This window comes from Delphinapterus leucas, chromosome 13 (assembly GCF_059928025.1).
Source record: "Delphinapterus leucas isolate spDelLeu-1000000601 "Yukka" chromosome 13, BTC_Dleu_Yukka2, whole genome shotgun sequence".
Taxonomy (NCBI): Eukaryota; Metazoa; Chordata; class Mammalia; order Artiodactyla; family Monodontidae; genus Delphinapterus; species Delphinapterus leucas.
This window is the reverse complement of record NC_143141.1, coordinates 75,712,140-75,729,746: the sequence shown is the minus strand read 5'-3', so window position 1 is coordinate 75,729,746 and position 17,607 is coordinate 75,712,140. Positions and strand designations below refer to the sequence as shown.

General features: G+C 39.0%; 1 protein-coding gene across 18 annotated transcripts in view; it reads right to left on the bottom strand.

Annotated features, from left to right (window-relative positions):
• The window catches only part of ITSN2 (intersectin 2), a 160,841-nt gene that overhangs the window by 106,999 nt on the left and 36,235 nt on the right, over window positions 1-17,607 (bottom strand). For 15 of the 18 annotated variants that reach the window (XR_016395308.1, XM_089922440.1, XM_089922436.1 and 12 more), the window contains 5 exons: window positions 5,980-6,072; window positions 3,835-3,898; window positions 2,487-2,650; window positions 958-1,164; window positions 727-823 (listed from right to left, as the gene is read on the bottom strand). Coding sequence is in view for 17 of the 18 variants with exons in the window: in XM_089922440.1 (XP_089778566.1) it covers window positions 727-823; window positions 958-1,164; window positions 2,487-2,650; window positions 3,835-3,898; window positions 5,980-6,072 (625 nt within the window). In the remaining variant the exon portion in view is untranslated. Of the gene's footprint in view, window positions 1-726; window positions 824-957; window positions 1,165-2,486; window positions 2,651-3,834; window positions 3,899-4,699; window positions 5,314-5,979; window positions 6,073-17,607 lie in introns of those variants that run through there. The other 3 variants (XM_089922446.1, XM_089922447.1, XM_089922445.1) reach the window with 3 other exon arrangements.

Genomic DNA, 17,607 nt, shown 5'->3' with positions numbered 1-17,607 from the left:
GTAATTACTTTTATACTTGATACTGAAAAAATTTAATCAATTATCCTTATTCTTAGGAAAGCAAATACCATATGAAGTACAGAACTACCATATACCAAGAACCTACTATGTGCCAGGCCCCACATTGTGCTAGGGTTTTTACAAATATTATTTCTAATCCTCATGACAAACTTAAAAAGTATTACTGTCTCCATCCTTTAGATGGACAAACTATGGCTCAGTGATGTTGAGAAAAACAAGGTCACACAATCAGCGAGTGTTTAAACAAGGATGCAGACATTGTTCTTCTGGGTCATTGCTTTAAAGAGTATTATTGTGATTTATACGAGCGGTGATGAATGAACATTGATGCTTTTGTGCTTTCTGAAATTTTAAAGATACTCAATCAGCAGCTTTTGCTCGAGAAATAATAATGTACAATGATTATGAGATGTTTTGAGAAATATTTTTGAAAGAAAAATGTAGCTTTGTGCAAAAAAATTGATTAAAAATACAGAATATTTTTAGTTTACATAAGATATATTTTTCAAAAGTAAAACACCACAGTTAATAATTCTTAAATAAAATTATTTTATGTGAATTACAAATAGTAAATTTACCAAGTGTTTACATTTGGCCACTATAAAGTAAAACCTGGATAAGCTCAGAGCTTTAAAAAAAAAAAAGTCATTTGTTAAATACTCCTTATTGAAAGCCTAAAAAGTTGGAAGTTTTAAGTATTCATACCTACTGGATCCTAAATCAATCAGAGACTGGGCTTTCTGTATACTAGCACCACCAAATCCTCCCATCATCAGACTGTAAGACGACGTATGAGGCAATGCTAAAAAAAATGAAAAAAGAAAAAGGTTCATACCAAACAATTTCACAAAGTATGAAGGAAATCTATCTATTGCGATGCAAATATAACAGTTTCTTCATAATAAAATACCGAGTCATCAGAAACAAAGCACTTACTTGAAGAAGAATAAGGAATGGATAAAGGCTGAATGAGACTGGCGGTTCCATTTGGTAATGATGAAGTGCTAACAGAAGGCACTAGGGGAGCAGGCATCATTAGGGGAGGACGGGTGGTCCCTGAAGTCGCAGAGGACAAGGGAGTTGCTATGTGTGCGACCGGAGGCAATGACTGAGGAAGGGACAGATTGGGCATGCTTCCCATTCCTAAGGACAAAACAGAACACATTCCCCAGTGCTGCTAAACCAATTATAAAACACATGACAGAAAACAAGTTCACAGTACAGTGAGCAACTGCTATGTTACAGAAACACTGCTGGCAAACTAGTTTTAAAAAGTTCACTAAAGCAGCTTGGACCCAGTACAGTGCAGGAGGTAAGCTACTGCTTTTAATATCAATATTCTGACCTGTGTGAACTAAGCGAATGCCTACTAAGGAGTTAAAAATTCTCTTCTAGTATCATGAATAAAACTAAAGAGCCTTTTCCAACTAAATATTAGTATCCTCAATGAGAGAATGTATTACCTGATCAAATGTGGGGTTTTGTGTAGGGATAATAAATACAGTGCTGTTGAGTTAACACACACACACACACACTCACTCACTCCCCAAACTCTCCCCTCCCCTGTAAAGGATGTTCTAAATACTGCATACTTTAAGAGAACCATTTTTGCACACACACTATGTGCAAGAAGAAAGCATGCCACACGTTTCACTTTTCTTATACGTAACACAATACATATGGATTCAAGGACAATTCTTTAAAAGGAACAAAGTGATGACTCATTTGTTTACTAACTGCAGAATATGAAGTACACTATATAAATATGGTTACACAAGGATTTGATATTATCTCTAGAATTCACTGCAATAGTGAAAGAATTTAGTATTTTAAGGTCTAACATCTAGAGTGGAAGAACATGTTTCTGATACATAGAGATATCTAATTGAATGTTCTGTTCCAATGAGTGCTTCTCACAAATAATAGGAAAATGGCTAATCAAAATTAATGGAAAACTAGTTACCTCTGATGAATATGCAAATTAAATAGCACGAAGTCTCCAACTTTTAGCCCTAAATTTAGCTGGCTAATTAACCTTTAAAGAAATGTCTACTATGTATAACTTTAAATTACCCCCCAAATGAAACCATTTCGAGTTTAAATTGTTCACAGTTTTGTTATGCATACAGAGTATAGAGGAAACTAATTAAGAATAGTATTTAGGCTCAGCTATAACTAGCAGGATCATATAATTTATCATCCAACTGGGAATTATGAAAGGGAACACTAACCAGACTAGATGCCAGGACAACAGGCATAATCACAACTGTCCCTGGAAAACTGGGACACATGGACTCCCTAGCTATGACAGCGAACTTAACATTTCTAGTCTCAGACATGAAAGTTAACCTGGAGTCTGGGGACTGTCATTTTATGCCAACAAATCCTTTTCTGATTCTCAAATATTATGCCTAGGAATCAAGTTTAACTATCAAATGCATCTAATTAAATTAATAAACACATACCAAAACGAGCAGAAATTAATGGAGAGAACATAGGAGGTTGTTTCATAATAGGGGGAAGAACCACGGGCAACTGTTGGCCTTGAAGCTTTAGTTTGATGAGTTTCATAGCTATGGAGAACTCTTGCTGATCCATCTTCCCATCCTTGTTCAGGTCTGACAAAGCCCTAAAAGGACAATGAGGGCGGTAGATTTGTTTTGTTTTGATGTATTGAGCTCCCCTGATTTTAAGAGCTCAAAGTCACTCTTTTATTCAGGATGGAACAGGGCCCTCCTCACAGAACCTGACAGCAGATCAAACTAATGCATCTGCTACTTAGTTTGGAGGGTGACATATTGTTATTCAGGGTCAACATTACTTTCGAGGAGGATGATAAAATGGAAACAATGACATAGCATTTACATGTAGATCATCACTTAATTAAATATGTGTATGTGTATAACAAAAAGCTGAAACCTGTACATTAATATACACTGACCAAAGATAGTATCTAATAAAATACTATCAGTCTATATAGTATCTAGATACCTTTGGGATGAATTCCACCAGTGCAGATGGAAAGAAATTATACAAGAGTATAACCACTGTAAACAATTTATTCATTTGTTCAAGTATTTACTGAATGCTTGCTATGTGCCTGGCACTCTGCCAGGCATGGGGATATTCTGAATGGAAAGAAGGATGGAGTAGGGGTTGATGTTTATTGTAAATACATTAAAAACCCCAAACCTTAGATATTATAAAGAACAATTTCTTTAAGGTAGGAATAAGGGAAGGGAGGGCTAATTTTGGGTTTATAGATGATGAAATAAATGAAACAACTACAAAATAACAGAATGAAGATCAAGACTCTTGCCAAATTGTAAAGAAGTGTTTTTTTTAATAGAAGAACACTTAGAAATTTCCTTTCCTTAGAAATTCTAAGGAAATTAGAAATTTATCCTATAGAACAAAACCCCAATTGACTTTTAGTCATTTACTCAATAAAATTTATTTTCTAAAAAGCTGAAGAAATACTCTTATTTTAATTTTTTGCGGTACGTGGGCCTCTCACTGTTGTGGCCTCTCCTGCTGCGGAGCACAGGCTCCGGACGTGCAGGCTCTGCAGCCATGGCTCACAGGCCCAGCCGCTCTGCGGCATGTGGGATATTCCCGGACTGGGGCACGATCCTGTGTCCCCTGCATTGGCAGGCGGACCCTCAACCACTGCGCCACCAGGGAAGCCCAGAAATCCTCTTATTAACAACAGACTACAAGTAAAAACAACTTTATGTTAACACTAAGTATTAAAAACAGAACAAAGTCAGACTACCAGAAAGTTAAGCTCATCTACAAAAGAAAACATTTTACCATATTTCAGCTAAAACAGGAGCTGGCAGGCCTGACTGTAAGAAAAAGGTACGTGCTTGGTCACCTGAAGACAATAAAAAAAAATCAAACAGCGTATTAGTAAATGGAATTACTTTGATGCCTCTGAATAATAATAATGGCCAATAACAACAATGTTATTGATTTATTTTAATTACAATTATTATTTTTTATAAATTGACTGTTGATTGATTGATTAGCTGCACTGGTCTTCTTTGCTGCACGTGGGCTTTCTGTAGTTGCAGCAAGCGGGGGCTACTCTTCTTTGTGGCGCGTGGGCTTCTCATTGCGGTGGCTTCTCTTACTGCGGAGCACGGGCTCTAGGCGTGCGGGCTTCAGTAATTGTGGCACACAGGCTCAGAAACTGTGGCTCGCGGGCTCTAGAGCATGGGCTCTAGAGTGGAGGCTCAGTAGTTGTGATGCCCGGGCTTAGCTGCTCCGTGGCATGGGGGATCTTCCCAGACCAGGGCTCGAACCCGTGTCCCCTGCATTGGCAGGAGGATTCTTAACCACTGCGCCACCAAGGAAGTCCCTAATTACAATTATTAAAGAAAAATTATTTATATTACTTTAATAAGACTTAGACGTTTTAAAACAAAAATGTCACAACTGAAGTTATATATGCATTAATCAGTGATGAAAGATTACATTATTCATCTTAGTTTTTCCTCATAAGTAGGGTCTTATTTGATAATACACCTATCTAATAAAATTTATAGTTAAAAACACTATTCCCTAGAAGAGCTCTAATTAAAAAAAATACAAGGTTTGGGAAAGACACTCCTCATGGGTGTCTGATATGTACTGCTGTGTATGCCAAGAACGTAAGATCCTAACTGCTCTTTACCTGGATCATGTCTCAGAATTGGGTTTGCAGTGAGCTGTCTTGAAGGATGAGGTAATGTTTCCCTCTGGGACAAAGAATAAGCTTGCTTTCTGCTTGCTGAAAAATGGTGCGTTCCCTGAAGCCCAGTGTTCCTCTTCTATAACACAACCACCGCATGTGCAGCATCCTTCTGGCCCCTCTGCCTGGCCCCTATGTGACTCAGGGGACGAGGGAAATGGACAGAAATATGCCGGTGCTCATGCTACCAGCTGTGCCATTAGAAAGAGTGTCCTTGGTCTCTGACTCAGGAATTCTGGGTCTTCTGCCAGCATCCATGAGACAGTAACAGACCAAATTATTACCTTGTAAGTAGGGTAATCAAATCCCAACCCGGATACCAGGTAAGGTAGTTTTTATTACTGCAGTGCAAATAACATTAAACTATAATGTTTAAGAGGATGGACTCCAAAGTCAGACTGAAAGGTTTCCAAGCCCAGATCACCACCAACCATCTCTTGGCAAGTTACAGAACACCTCAAAGTCTCAGTTCTATCATCTTTAAATACAGACAACGACAGGGCAACGTCACCGGCTTGTTGTGAAGGTTAAAGGAGATAGTGCATTTAGTATAGTACCTGAAATACAGTACAGATTTGTTAAATATTAGCCATTATATTTACTACTACTGTAAATAAAGCCCTAAGGTGCTTTAGCATAGAAAAGAAAGTTTCACTTATAGAAAAAAATTTGAAAGACACACCTAAATTAATCCTCTTTTGGTTCTGGGGGACTTCTTGCAAAACAAGGGCTATAGCTTATAAAGCCTCCCAAAGACAGAGGGCTAAATGTTAGGAAAACAGATTCCAGAAAAAAAAATTCTAGATTATTTTCAAGAAAACTGATCTGATATATATATTTCTACTAGGTTTTAGTAATACTGATCATTATACTAGTAACTGGCACAACATATTAAGAACACATTAATAAATTTGCTTAGGGAAAAAAGTCTCAACTACCTTGAGAAATAAATGGAAAACTTTCTAGATATAAGGTTAAAATGTGAAACTGGACAATTAAAGTTTAGGATCAGGAAAAGATCTTCTATTATGCCAAATCCAAAGACAACAAATTAAGATGGTTCCGGGTAAAATAAGAAAGTCACATTTTAAAAAAATTCTACAATTCTGATTGATATGAATTTTATCATTAAATAATACAAATTGATGGCAGTCAAATTAAAACTAATTATAAGATACTACATGAAAAGGAGCATAATTTACAAATAAAATATAAACACAAACCTGTTATGTAACCTCCTGAGGGTTTGAGGTTATCAAACTGCTTGTCATGCTTAGTCCGTTCTTCAGAGGTAATAGCCCACATGTTTGGCCCTCCTAAAACATAAATGAAAGAAAAAGATTTTATAATGTATACACGAGAATACTTAAATACAATTCCAAAATGTAAACAAGAATCACAAATATCCATTTAATGACAGTACTTAATACTGAAGTGACACAAAGAGGAAAGCTCTATCATAACCATACATAGCATGGCCCTAACGCTTTTCACTCACTCACCCAGTTAACATCTACTTGAACAATTACTGTGTACGACTCACTGGAAGTGGGCAACAAGCTAAATACTGGAAATGAAAAGATGAATAAAGTATTATTCCCATCCTCAAGGAACTCTTACTCTAGAAGATGACTACCAGCATTTACAATGTTAACCTGTGAAGCATCCTAAGCAGAAATACATACAAAAAGCTGTGCTAGGGCTTCCCTGGTGGCGCAGTGGTTGAGAGTCCGCGTGCCAATGCAGGGGACACGGGTTTGTGCCCCGGTCCGGGAGGATCCCACATGCCACGGAGCGGCTGGGCCTGTGAGCCATGGCCGCTGAGCCTGTGCTCCGCAACGGGAGAGGCCACAGCAGTGAGAGGCCCGTGTACCGAAAAAAAAAAAAAAGCTGTGCTAGTACTGAGTCAGAAGCATCAATGATGAGCTAACAGGAAAGGTAAGACCAAGGCACAGCCTTGAAGCTTGGCTTTAATTTTGCCATGTGAAGAGGTGGGATAAGGGCATTTCATACAAAAAGGGCGTAGCATGAGAAGTCAAGGCATGTTCAAGACACTGCAACTGCACTGAGTAGACTAATAGCTAAAGCACCACGTGAGTGTGGGAAAGTTTGCAGTACGCAGGCCTCTCACTGTTGTGGCCTCTCCCGTTGCGGAGCACAGGCTCAGCGGCCATGGCTCACGGGCCCAGCCACTCTGCAGCATGGGGGAATCTTCCCGGACCGGGGCATGAACTCGTGTCCCCTGCATTGGCAGGCGGACTCTCAACCACTGCGCCACCAGGGAAGCCCCATCTGGTACTTTTTAAAGTAATTTTTCAATTTGAAATACTTTTAGATTTACAGGAAAGTTGCAAAGATAGTACGGAGTTTCTGTATATCCTTCATCCAATATCCACTATGTTAACAATTTACATAACCACAGCACATTTGTCAAAACACATAAATTAACACTGATATACTACTACTGGCTAAACTAAATAGCTCCACCAGCAGGACTAGCTGGTGAACCCCAACACAATTAGACTCTGGGTACTGGAAACAGCACAAATCTTTGTTACTGAGGATTCTGCCAAGTGGAGCCTTTGGCAAAGGGAAACAGCCTCCAGATGGGTCTGCTTGATCTAGGCAGGCCTAGTGACTCTCTGGCCTGATAGTCCCATTTGGGGGTGGGTCAAACTTAAATTCCACAACTAACAAGGTAAGAAGGACCCCCAAAAGCCTTGCTTGCCAAATGGAAATGGTATATTCAAGAATACAGGGCAGCCTTGCCCCAATGGCATTTTGGCTTTATATGAAAAAGTGGCAGCCAATCCTCTGAGGGGAAACTTTATTCCTACTCCACTATCTGAAGCAAAGCTACTGGATCAATGAGGTTCCCTGAAATGCCTCAGCCTGGTTCACTAATGGTTTATAGAAGCTGAAGCTGACAGTGTCCACTGGGCTGCCATGACTGTTCAGCCTCAGAGCTATGCAGAACCAAAAGGAGACACAGCATTCTCTTCAGTGGGCAGAACTCAGATTCTTGGGCTGTTGCCAGTGGACCAGCTGTTTGGTTTGCCACTTGGAAAATTACAACTGACAGATTAAAGGTAGCCTCTTTGGGGCTGCAAACTGAAAACAAATTTTAATTGCTAATTGAATGGTCTGGGTCACTTAATGTAGCTACCCATGGCAAGAGCCCATTCTCTAATTTAGACTGAAATCAAGCTTCCGATTAAGTCTGACTCTGTGTTTCTGATGCAGAGGATACCACTGCATGCCAGACTTAATGATTCCTGTCTGGGAGGTCTCACTGCACAGGGCACTGCCCTTTTTTGGCTCTTGGCAGATGGACTACATCAAACTTTTGATCTCCCCCTAGGGCTACTGGTGGTTCCTCAAGCTGCTGACACTTTTTCAGGTTACCAATCAGCCCCTCATGTCCATACTACTGCGGCCCTTGAAAGTAATCTGTGTCATGTTTTTAGCTTTCTAGACTATTTGCACTGACGCTAATGAATCATTTATCAGAAAAGCTGTTCAACAATGCACTGATGATGTCTGACTCTGCTTCCATAACCTCCTCCTGGTTCACCTTACTCCTTAAACTCAGACAGTTTGGCCACTGAATGTGCTGTCCCTAAGAAAGGGATCATCATCGCCTCTTAGCTGGTTGGTGCATCCTCCAGGTGGCAGCTCAGCTAAAAAGGGACCTAGAGGAGTCAAAGTTAACTCTGGTTAGGGTTTACAAAAATGTCCCTGTCCCTCTTGCACCTAACACTTCTAGATCACTAGAAGATAGTGAAGTTATAGCTAAATGGAACACCGAGATCTTTTGGCAGTGGAGAGCAACGAGCAGGCATCTGAAGAGACATACCTTAGACCCCAAGAGGTATGGGAGTGGGAGAAGCATGACCTTTTCTCTTTCAGAACTGGCCCTGGAGTCTTCTTCCCTAAGGACAATGCGCTGGTGTGGCTCTCCTAAACTGCTGGAAGCACCTTAAAATTTATGTGACTCTGAGTCTGCCATCCCCAACCAGATGGCTTTCACTACCATCTGATCCTCATCCATTCTCAGTCTCAGGCAGGCCATGTGCACCTGAGTCCCAGGGGTATGGATTTCTCTGTTCCTGCCCCTCCACCCTGGGGCATCCAAACTTCTCCTTGTATCTGTGATTGGTCTTGGGAAGCACTTTCCTGCTGCTCCACCAGCAGTAGTAGGAGTAATACCTCTGCTTGGTATTGGTATAGAGTCTTAGACACAAGGTTTCCTTCCCCCACGCTCAGGGGTAGACAGGTTTTTCTTCTACTCTTACCCCAGCAGCAATGTGTCTCTGCCTGTGTCTTTGGGGTGAGTCTTTAACTGACCCACTCTCAGTGGCTTAAGGTTTTTAATAGGAAAAAAAGATGCAAGGAAATGCATGGTATTTCATGTTTGTCTGCCTACAGCTGCCTGCAACTGAGGTGGGGGCTCTTTCTGGTCTCTTGCACAGCCTCCATCTTTCTCATGAGCACCCAGTTAATGCCCACAGGAACCAGCTTGTAAGTATAAACTCCCATTGTGTCTATGGCCCCCAGTCATTCCAGACCAACATGCTGGCCCTCACTTGTCTTTTGGTAGTTCATTGAAATTTTATCTTATTTCTGTAACAAATGCCCTACTTAGAGTACTGTTTGCATCCATAAAGTTTGAGGTTAAATTCTGTGGAGAACGGCTCCAACTTCATTGGAGCCATAGAAATCCTTCAATTTGCCATCAGTCCCATGTTCCACCCTGCATTCCAGCCCCCTTTACTCAACAGCTCTACTGAAAACATCAGTCCATTTATTTATCAAACATGACTGTCCCATGCCTATGTTGAATCCAATCTAATCTGCTTCATAATTTCTAGAAACTTGCAAAGTTTTTGGTACACCGACGGTGACGGGATTTCCTAAAGCTACCTTGGATTTTTTTTTTTATGTTCTCTTTGATAATTTAAATAGGATCCAGGAAGAGAAAGGCCAATAACATAGAATTAAATCACTATCTTGAAACAAGACTTAGTTATGAGTGCATATTTCAATAGGAACAACAAAGCAGCTCCAGAGAAGAAGGTGGTATGAGAGGCCTAGAAATATTCTATGAGGCAATTAAGGAACTAAAGATATTAAGCCTGAATAATCAAAGGTTAAGGAAGAAAAAGTAAAAAAAAAAAAAAAATACCCCTTTTAAAAATCACACTAAAATACAAAAATACTTATGGATAAACCTGACGAAGGAGGTGAAAGGCTTATATGCTGAGAACTAAAACAATGATAAAGGAAACTGAAGATGATTCAAAGAAATGGAAAGATATGCCATGCTCTTAGATTGGAAGAATTAACGTTGTTAAAATGGCCATACTACCCAAAGCAATCTACAGATTTAAGGTGACAGGGATCAAATTACCCATGATATTTTCCACAGAACTAGAACAAATAATCCTAAAATTTATATGGAACCATAGAATACCAAGAATTGCCAAAGCAATCCGGAGGAAAGAGAACAAAGCTGGAGGCATAACCCTCCCAGACTTTAGACAATACTACAAAGCTACAGTAATCAAAACAGTGTGGTATTGGCACAAAAACAGACACACAGATCAACAGAACAGAATAGCCCAGAAATAGACACACACCTATGGTCAATTAATCTTCGACAAAGGAGGCAAGAATATACAATGGAGAAAAGATAGTCTCTTCAGCAAGTGGTGCTGGGAAAGCTGGACAGCCGCATGTAAATCAATGAAGTTAGAACACACCCTCACACCACACACAAAAATAAACTCCAAATTGCTTAAATACTTAAATATAAGATGACACCATAAAAATCCTAGAAGAGAACATAGGCAAAACATTCTCTGAAATAAATTGTACCAGTATTTTCTTAGGTCAGTCTCCCAAGGCAATAGAAGTAAAAGCAAAAATAAACAAATGGGACCTAATCAAACTTATAAGCTTTTTAAAAACTCTTTATTTTATATTGGAGTATAGTTGATTAACAATGTTGTGTTAGTTTCAGGTGTACAGTACAGAGATTCAGTTATACAAATACATGTATCTATTCTTCTGCAAATTCTTTTCTCATTTAGGTTGTTACGTAATATTGAGCAGAGTTCCCTGTGCTATACAGTAGGTCCTTGTTGGTTACCCATTTTAAATATAGTAGTGTGTACATGTCAATCCCAAACTCCCTAACCATCCCTCCCTCCCACCAATCCCCCCTGGTAACCATAAGTTCGTCAAACTTACAAGCTTTTGCACAGCAAAGGAAACCATAAACAAAATGAAAAGACAACCTATGGACTGGGAGAAAATATTTGCAAATGATACAAATGACAAGGGCTTCATTTCCAAAGTATACAAACAGCTTATACAATACAGTAATAAAAAATAACCCAATCAAAAAATGGGCAGAAGACCTAAATAGGCATTTCTCCAAAGAAGACATACAGATGGCCAATAGGCACATGAAAAGATGCTCAACATTGCTAACTATTAGAGAAATGCAAATCAAAAACCTACAATGAGGTACCACCTCACACTGGTCAGAATGGCCATCATTAAAAAGTCTACAAATAAATGCTGGAGAGGATGTGGAGATAAGGGAACCCTTCTACACTCTTGATAGGAATGTAAATTAGTGCAGCCACTATGGAAAACAATATGGAGGTTCCTTAAAAAATTGAAAATAGAGTTGCCATATGATCCAGCAATCCCACTCCTGGGCATATATCCATATAAAACTATAATTCGAAAAGATACACGCACCCCAATGTTCATAGCAGCACTACTTACAACAGCCAAGACATGGAAGCAACCTAAAGGTCCACTGAGAGATGAATGGATAGAGAAGATGTGGTATGTATACACAGGGGAATACTACTCAGCCATTAAAAAGAATGAAATAATGCCATTTGCAGCAACATGGATGGACCTAGAGATGATCATACTAAGTGAAGTAAGTCAGAAAGAGAAAGACAAATACCATATGATATCACTTATATGTGGAATCTAAAATATGACACAAATGAACTTATTTACGAAACAGAAACAGGAAACAAACTTATGGTTACCAAAGGGGAAAGAGGGTGGGAGAGAGATAAACTAGGAGTTTGGGATTAGCAGATACAAACTACTATATATAAAATAAACAACAAGGTCCTACTGTATAGCACAGGGAACTATATTCAATATTCTGTAATAAACCATAATGAAAAAGAATATGTATATATATATGTATAACTGAATCACTCTGTTGTACACCAGAAACTATCACAACATTGTAAATCAACTATACTTCAGTTTAAAAAAAAGATTAAAGAAGACATGGTAGCAACTCTAAGTGTTTCTACAAGTTGTTATGCAGAATACGAAGTGGTTATTTGCCTTCCATACATGAATTAGGAAAAGGACCACCATTTTGAAGAAAGTTAGGACTGTATGAAGAGGGAATCAACCCCACCAGAAATTACTCTTTTGTTACCAGAGGTGTTAAAACAGACAATGGTCTACTAAATCTGAAAATGTCTGAGGGTCTCTTAAGCCATGAAAAACAAACAATGATTTTATGATCCTTTCCATTTGCTCTGAACATGAGATCCAGTCTCAACTCACTACCCCCAAATACATCTCCACCCTCTTCCTTTCATAGCTAAATGGCAGCAGTGGAGCATAAAGGAACACAGTGGAGATTCTGCTCCTGTGTGCTAACCAGTTTTGTGACTTGAGCAGGCCTTTAAACTTCCTCACCCTTTGTTTCCTTACCTAGGACTTGTTGTAAGAATGGTGTATGTAAAGGTGATTTCAAAAGTATAAAGTATGTAGCAGGCAATACTTGACTAGCCAATGTCCTACACCAGAGATATGCAAACCCTGGCTGAATCACCTGGGGAGCTTTAGGAGAAAAAAAGCTATTCCAGCAGACCAAGTAAAGCAGAATCTCTGGGGAATGAGGCACAAGCTCCACAATTTTTAAAAAGCTCTCCAGGTAATTCTTTTGTGCAGCCAGGGTGGGGAAACACTGTCCTATACAAATCAGGTTTGCACCTTGCCTCCTCTTCTTTCTATCACTCTGCAGAATATTCTGCTCCACCTCTACCCTTCCAGCCAACTCAGGACAACTAGCAAATAATGCTGTCCAAAGGCAACAACCGGTGGCTGTCAAAGTGAATTATGTGGTCTCTTTCTCCTAAGGATGCCACAGGCATCTTGCAATTCTATCCTGTTAAAAGATGAGTTAATCTCATCTTACTTTTTCTCATAGAGATATACACAGATCTTTTTTTAATCCCCTTTACCCTACTGTTCTCTCAACTCTTGACCATCTCAGAGAAACAACCTTCCCTCTCTTATCATTTGCTTTTAAAGTCCAACAACATTAGCAGAGTAACAGTAGTACTTAGTAGAAGAAGCAACTACTATTTACTATTACTTTATACCAGCAACCATGCTAAGCATATTAATATTACGTTTAATTTTTACAACAGTTCCGTGAACAAGGTTTACAGAAGTGACAGACGAAAAAAACAAAGCTAGGGAAGTTAAATAACTGGCCTAACACCATATAGCTGATTTAGTTTTTAGCTAGAATCTTCCTGTACTTTAGAGTATAAGCCCAAAGTTTCTGCTCTTAACTATTACACCACATTGCCTCCCTGACTACTTTGATATTTATTTTACTTTAGCAGTATTATTTTTGTAATTTAAAAATGACCAGCAGGGGCTTCCCTGGTGGCGCAGTGGTTGAGAGTCTGCCTGCCGATGCAGGGGACACGGGTTCATGCCCCGGTCCAGGAAGATCCCACGTGCTGTGGAGCGGCTGGGCCCGTGAGCCATGGCTGCTGAGCCTGTGCGTCTGGAGCCTGTGCTCCGCAACGGGAGAGGCCACAACAGTGAAAGGCCCGCGTACCGCAAAAAAAAAAAAAAAAAAAAAAAAAAAAGACCAGCAACAAAATGTAAAGAAGATACATATAAATTGACATTTGAATATAAAAATATGTGTCTCTTTTACATGTCAGAGTAACCAAATTTTCCCTTGGAATAATGTATCTTAAAACATTGGGGGGGGGGAATTCCCTGGTGGTCCAGTGGTTAGGACTCCATGCTTCTAGCACAGGGGGCCCAGGTTTGATCCCTGGTGGGGGAACTAAGATCCCGCAAGCTGCACAGCATGGCCAAAAATAAAAAAATTTTTGAACACTGATTATATAAAAAATATGTAGAAAAATGTTAATCGTGATACTATTATTTACTATTTAACAAGAAAGAAATCTATACAAAACAAAAACCAAGAACAACAAGAATGCTGGTAGTGTATCCCTATCTCAGAAAAGTAAATTCTTACAAACGCCATATACATAACATCCTCTTTCTCATCCCATGACATATGTTTCCTTTACTTGGATTGCCATTCATATCAGCGTCTTCCATTTCAAACTTTCTCTTTCAAGGTCCAGGGCAGGTGTCACTTTCTCCAGGAGGTCCCTGACACCTGCAGGTCAAATTAATTGCTTCCTCCTCTAGATTCTCAAGAGACTTCTCCATGCTTCTATAGAGCACTTTAAAAGGTTCTGTAATTGTTTGCTATCCATCTGTTCTACCAGACTATGAGCCCTTGGAGGACAAGAGCTTTGTGTGTTTATCTTTCTATGCTCAGAACTGGCAGAGTACCCAGCACAAACACTTAAAAATGTCTGGAAAAACTGGAGTAGAGAAAAAGCAGAGAGGTAAGATCAGGACTTGGGGAAAGACAAGAGTCATTTACAAATCTTTCTGTTATCCATCCTTCACATATAGTTATATCAGCTTTCTGTGGAGGTCTTTAAAGCTATATATTCAACATGGCTAATAATCACCTATACTTCATTTCTGATTACCTTTTCAGTTTACTCAGCTTCTACCAATAAGAAACCAAGTATGTTTAGGTATGTAAACTCACACATATTTGCTGACTGTAGTCCATAAAAATTTGCCTTACAAAGTTGTTTACAGGAATGCGTATCACTGAAATATAGGTGCCCACTATAATTTTTTTTTTAATTTTTGTGCTATGCGGGCCTCTCACTGTTGTGGCCTCTCCCGTTGCGGAGCACAGGCTCCGGACACGAAGGCTCAGCGGCCATGGCTCACGGACCCAGCCGCTCCGCGGCATGTGGGATCTTCCCGGACCGGGGCACGAACCCGTGTCCCCTGCATCGGCAGGCGGACTCTCAACCACTGCGCCACCAGGGAAGCCCTGCCCAAATAATTTTAAACACTAGATGGATTTAATATTTCTAAGCCTTAAATGACTGGATTTTTAAAAAAATCTATAAACATCCTCTCTTAAAGACAAGATTTAAGATTAGAGTTAAAAATAAAGAAACAGGGAATTTCCTCACAGTCCAGTGGTTAGGACTTGGTGCTTTCACTGCGGTGGCCCTGGTTTAGTCCCTGGTCCGGGAACTAAGATCCCCATAAGCCTTGCATTGGGGGTGGGGTTGGGGGGGTTGGGGGGGAGGAAGGAAAGAACAGATGTACTGAAGAACTAAAGACCTAAAATAGCTAAACCTACACACTTTTAAAATAAATACCATACACATGGTAAAGAAACCCCTACTTTATTAGTTTATCATGAAATAAATTAACCAATCATGATTCCTGTGACTAGGAAGGCAAGTAGTGTGGCTACAGAACTGATTTAATACTGTATGACTTTGGAAAAATGATGCTGATGATAAAAAAAATAATGACCACAACAAAAAGGATTACAAAGATGGAAGCAACTCACCTTTATTGAGCCCTATCAGTCAGGGACTTCAAATACAGTAACTCACCGACTGCCACCACTACCTTATATATAAGGTACTACACTATTACCCGCATTTTACAGATGAGGAAATCAAAACTCATCGTGGTAAAGGAACTTGCTCAAGGTCACACAACTAACAAGTGGCAGAACTGAGATTAGAACTTAGGTAGCCGAACTCTCTACACTACACTGTCTCCCAGTGTACATAGATAAGATGCTCACATTCTCTGTACCTTGATTGCCACCTCTATAAACAAGAGTATTACCTAACTCCTCAGGGTTGTTGTAAATACTACACGTAATATGTAACATATCCACACTAAAAAACACTAAATATAATTTTTTATCTATTAGACTGACAAAATAACAATAGCTAACATTTAACAAAACTTACCATGTGTCAGGTACTTTTCTTAAGAGTTTTACATGTATTGTTTCTATTAAGTCTCACAAGAATTCTATGAGGTAACTATTATTACTATCACTGTTTTTCAGAGGAGAAAACAGAGGCATGGCGAGATTAAATAATTTGTCCAAGGTAACAAAGTCGGCAAATGTTAAAGGCGGGATTAGAATCCATGCAGGCTTAATTAAGGGTCTTAATCTGCACCTTGATGATAATTAAAAAGAAATAGGCCTACAGATATGTTGTCAGTTGATTTCAACAAAAATATCAAGATAATTCACTGGGGAAAGAATAGTCTTTTCAACAAATTGTGCTTAAAGAACTGGACACCCATTTAAAAAAAAAAGAATCTCAAACTTGTACCATATACAAAAATTAACTCTAAATGGATCATATCTAATGTACATGTAAGGGCTAAATTATGAAACTTCCTGAAGAAAGCAAAGAAGAAACTCTCTGTGACTTTGGTTAAGGCAAGACTTTTTAGGACACAAATGGCACAAACCATTAAAAATGTTTCGATAAATTGAACTTCATCAAAATCTAAAACCTCTGCTCTCATAAAGACAGTGTTAAGAGAATGAAAAGACAAGCTACAGACTAGGAGGAAATATCTGCAAAACATATGTGATAAAGGACACATATGCAGCATATCTAAAGAACTACAGATTCGACTCAATAAGAAGACAATCCCTGCTTTCAAAAATGCGCAAAAGATCTGAATAGACACGTCAAACGATACACAGATGGCAAATAAGCATATGACAAGATGTTCAATGACACTGATCATCAGGGAAGTGAATACAAAAACCACAATAAGATATCACTACATGCCTATTAGAATGTCTGGAATTAAAAAAAAAAAGCTGGCAAAGATGCTGGGCAACCAAAACTCTCACACATTGCTGGTGGGAAGGCAAAGAGATAATTTGGAAAAGTCTGGTAACTTCTTATGAAGTTAAATATACATTTACCATAACAACACCCCAACAATAACCCTTGGGGATTTACTCAAGAGAAATAAAGACCTATTTCCAGATAAAAATCTGTCATTTGATGGTTATAGCAGGTTTAGACACTATGTCTAAAGTTCCAAAACCTGGAAGTAACCCAAATGCCTTTTGCAGATGAATGGGTAAACAAATTGTGGTAACACATTTATACAATGGAATACTACTTGGCAAGAAAGAGAAATATATGCAACGCCATGGATGAATCACAAAAGTATTCTGTTAAGTGAAAGAAGCCACAAAGATACAAAAGGCTACCTATTGTGTATTTCATTTATATAATATTCTGGAAAGACAAAACTATAGAGACAGAAATCTGATCAGTGGTTGCCAGTAGCTAAGGGTAAGGTGAAGGGACAAAGGAAAATTTTAGGTGATGGAAATGTTCCATATCCCAATCTACATGGCTATATACATTTGTCAAAACTCATCAAACTGTATTAAAAAGGGGTGAATTATATCTCAATAAACCCAACTTAAAACAAAAATATAAAGCAACTAACACATGCCTGTCACATGGAGAGTGCTAAATAAATCCGTTTCCTTACTCAACCCAATCCCAGGGAACAACATAATTAAGGAGAAGGCAGAGCATTAAAATCTTTCTCAGGCTTTTCTTGTGATAAAGGTACTCTTGCCAGAA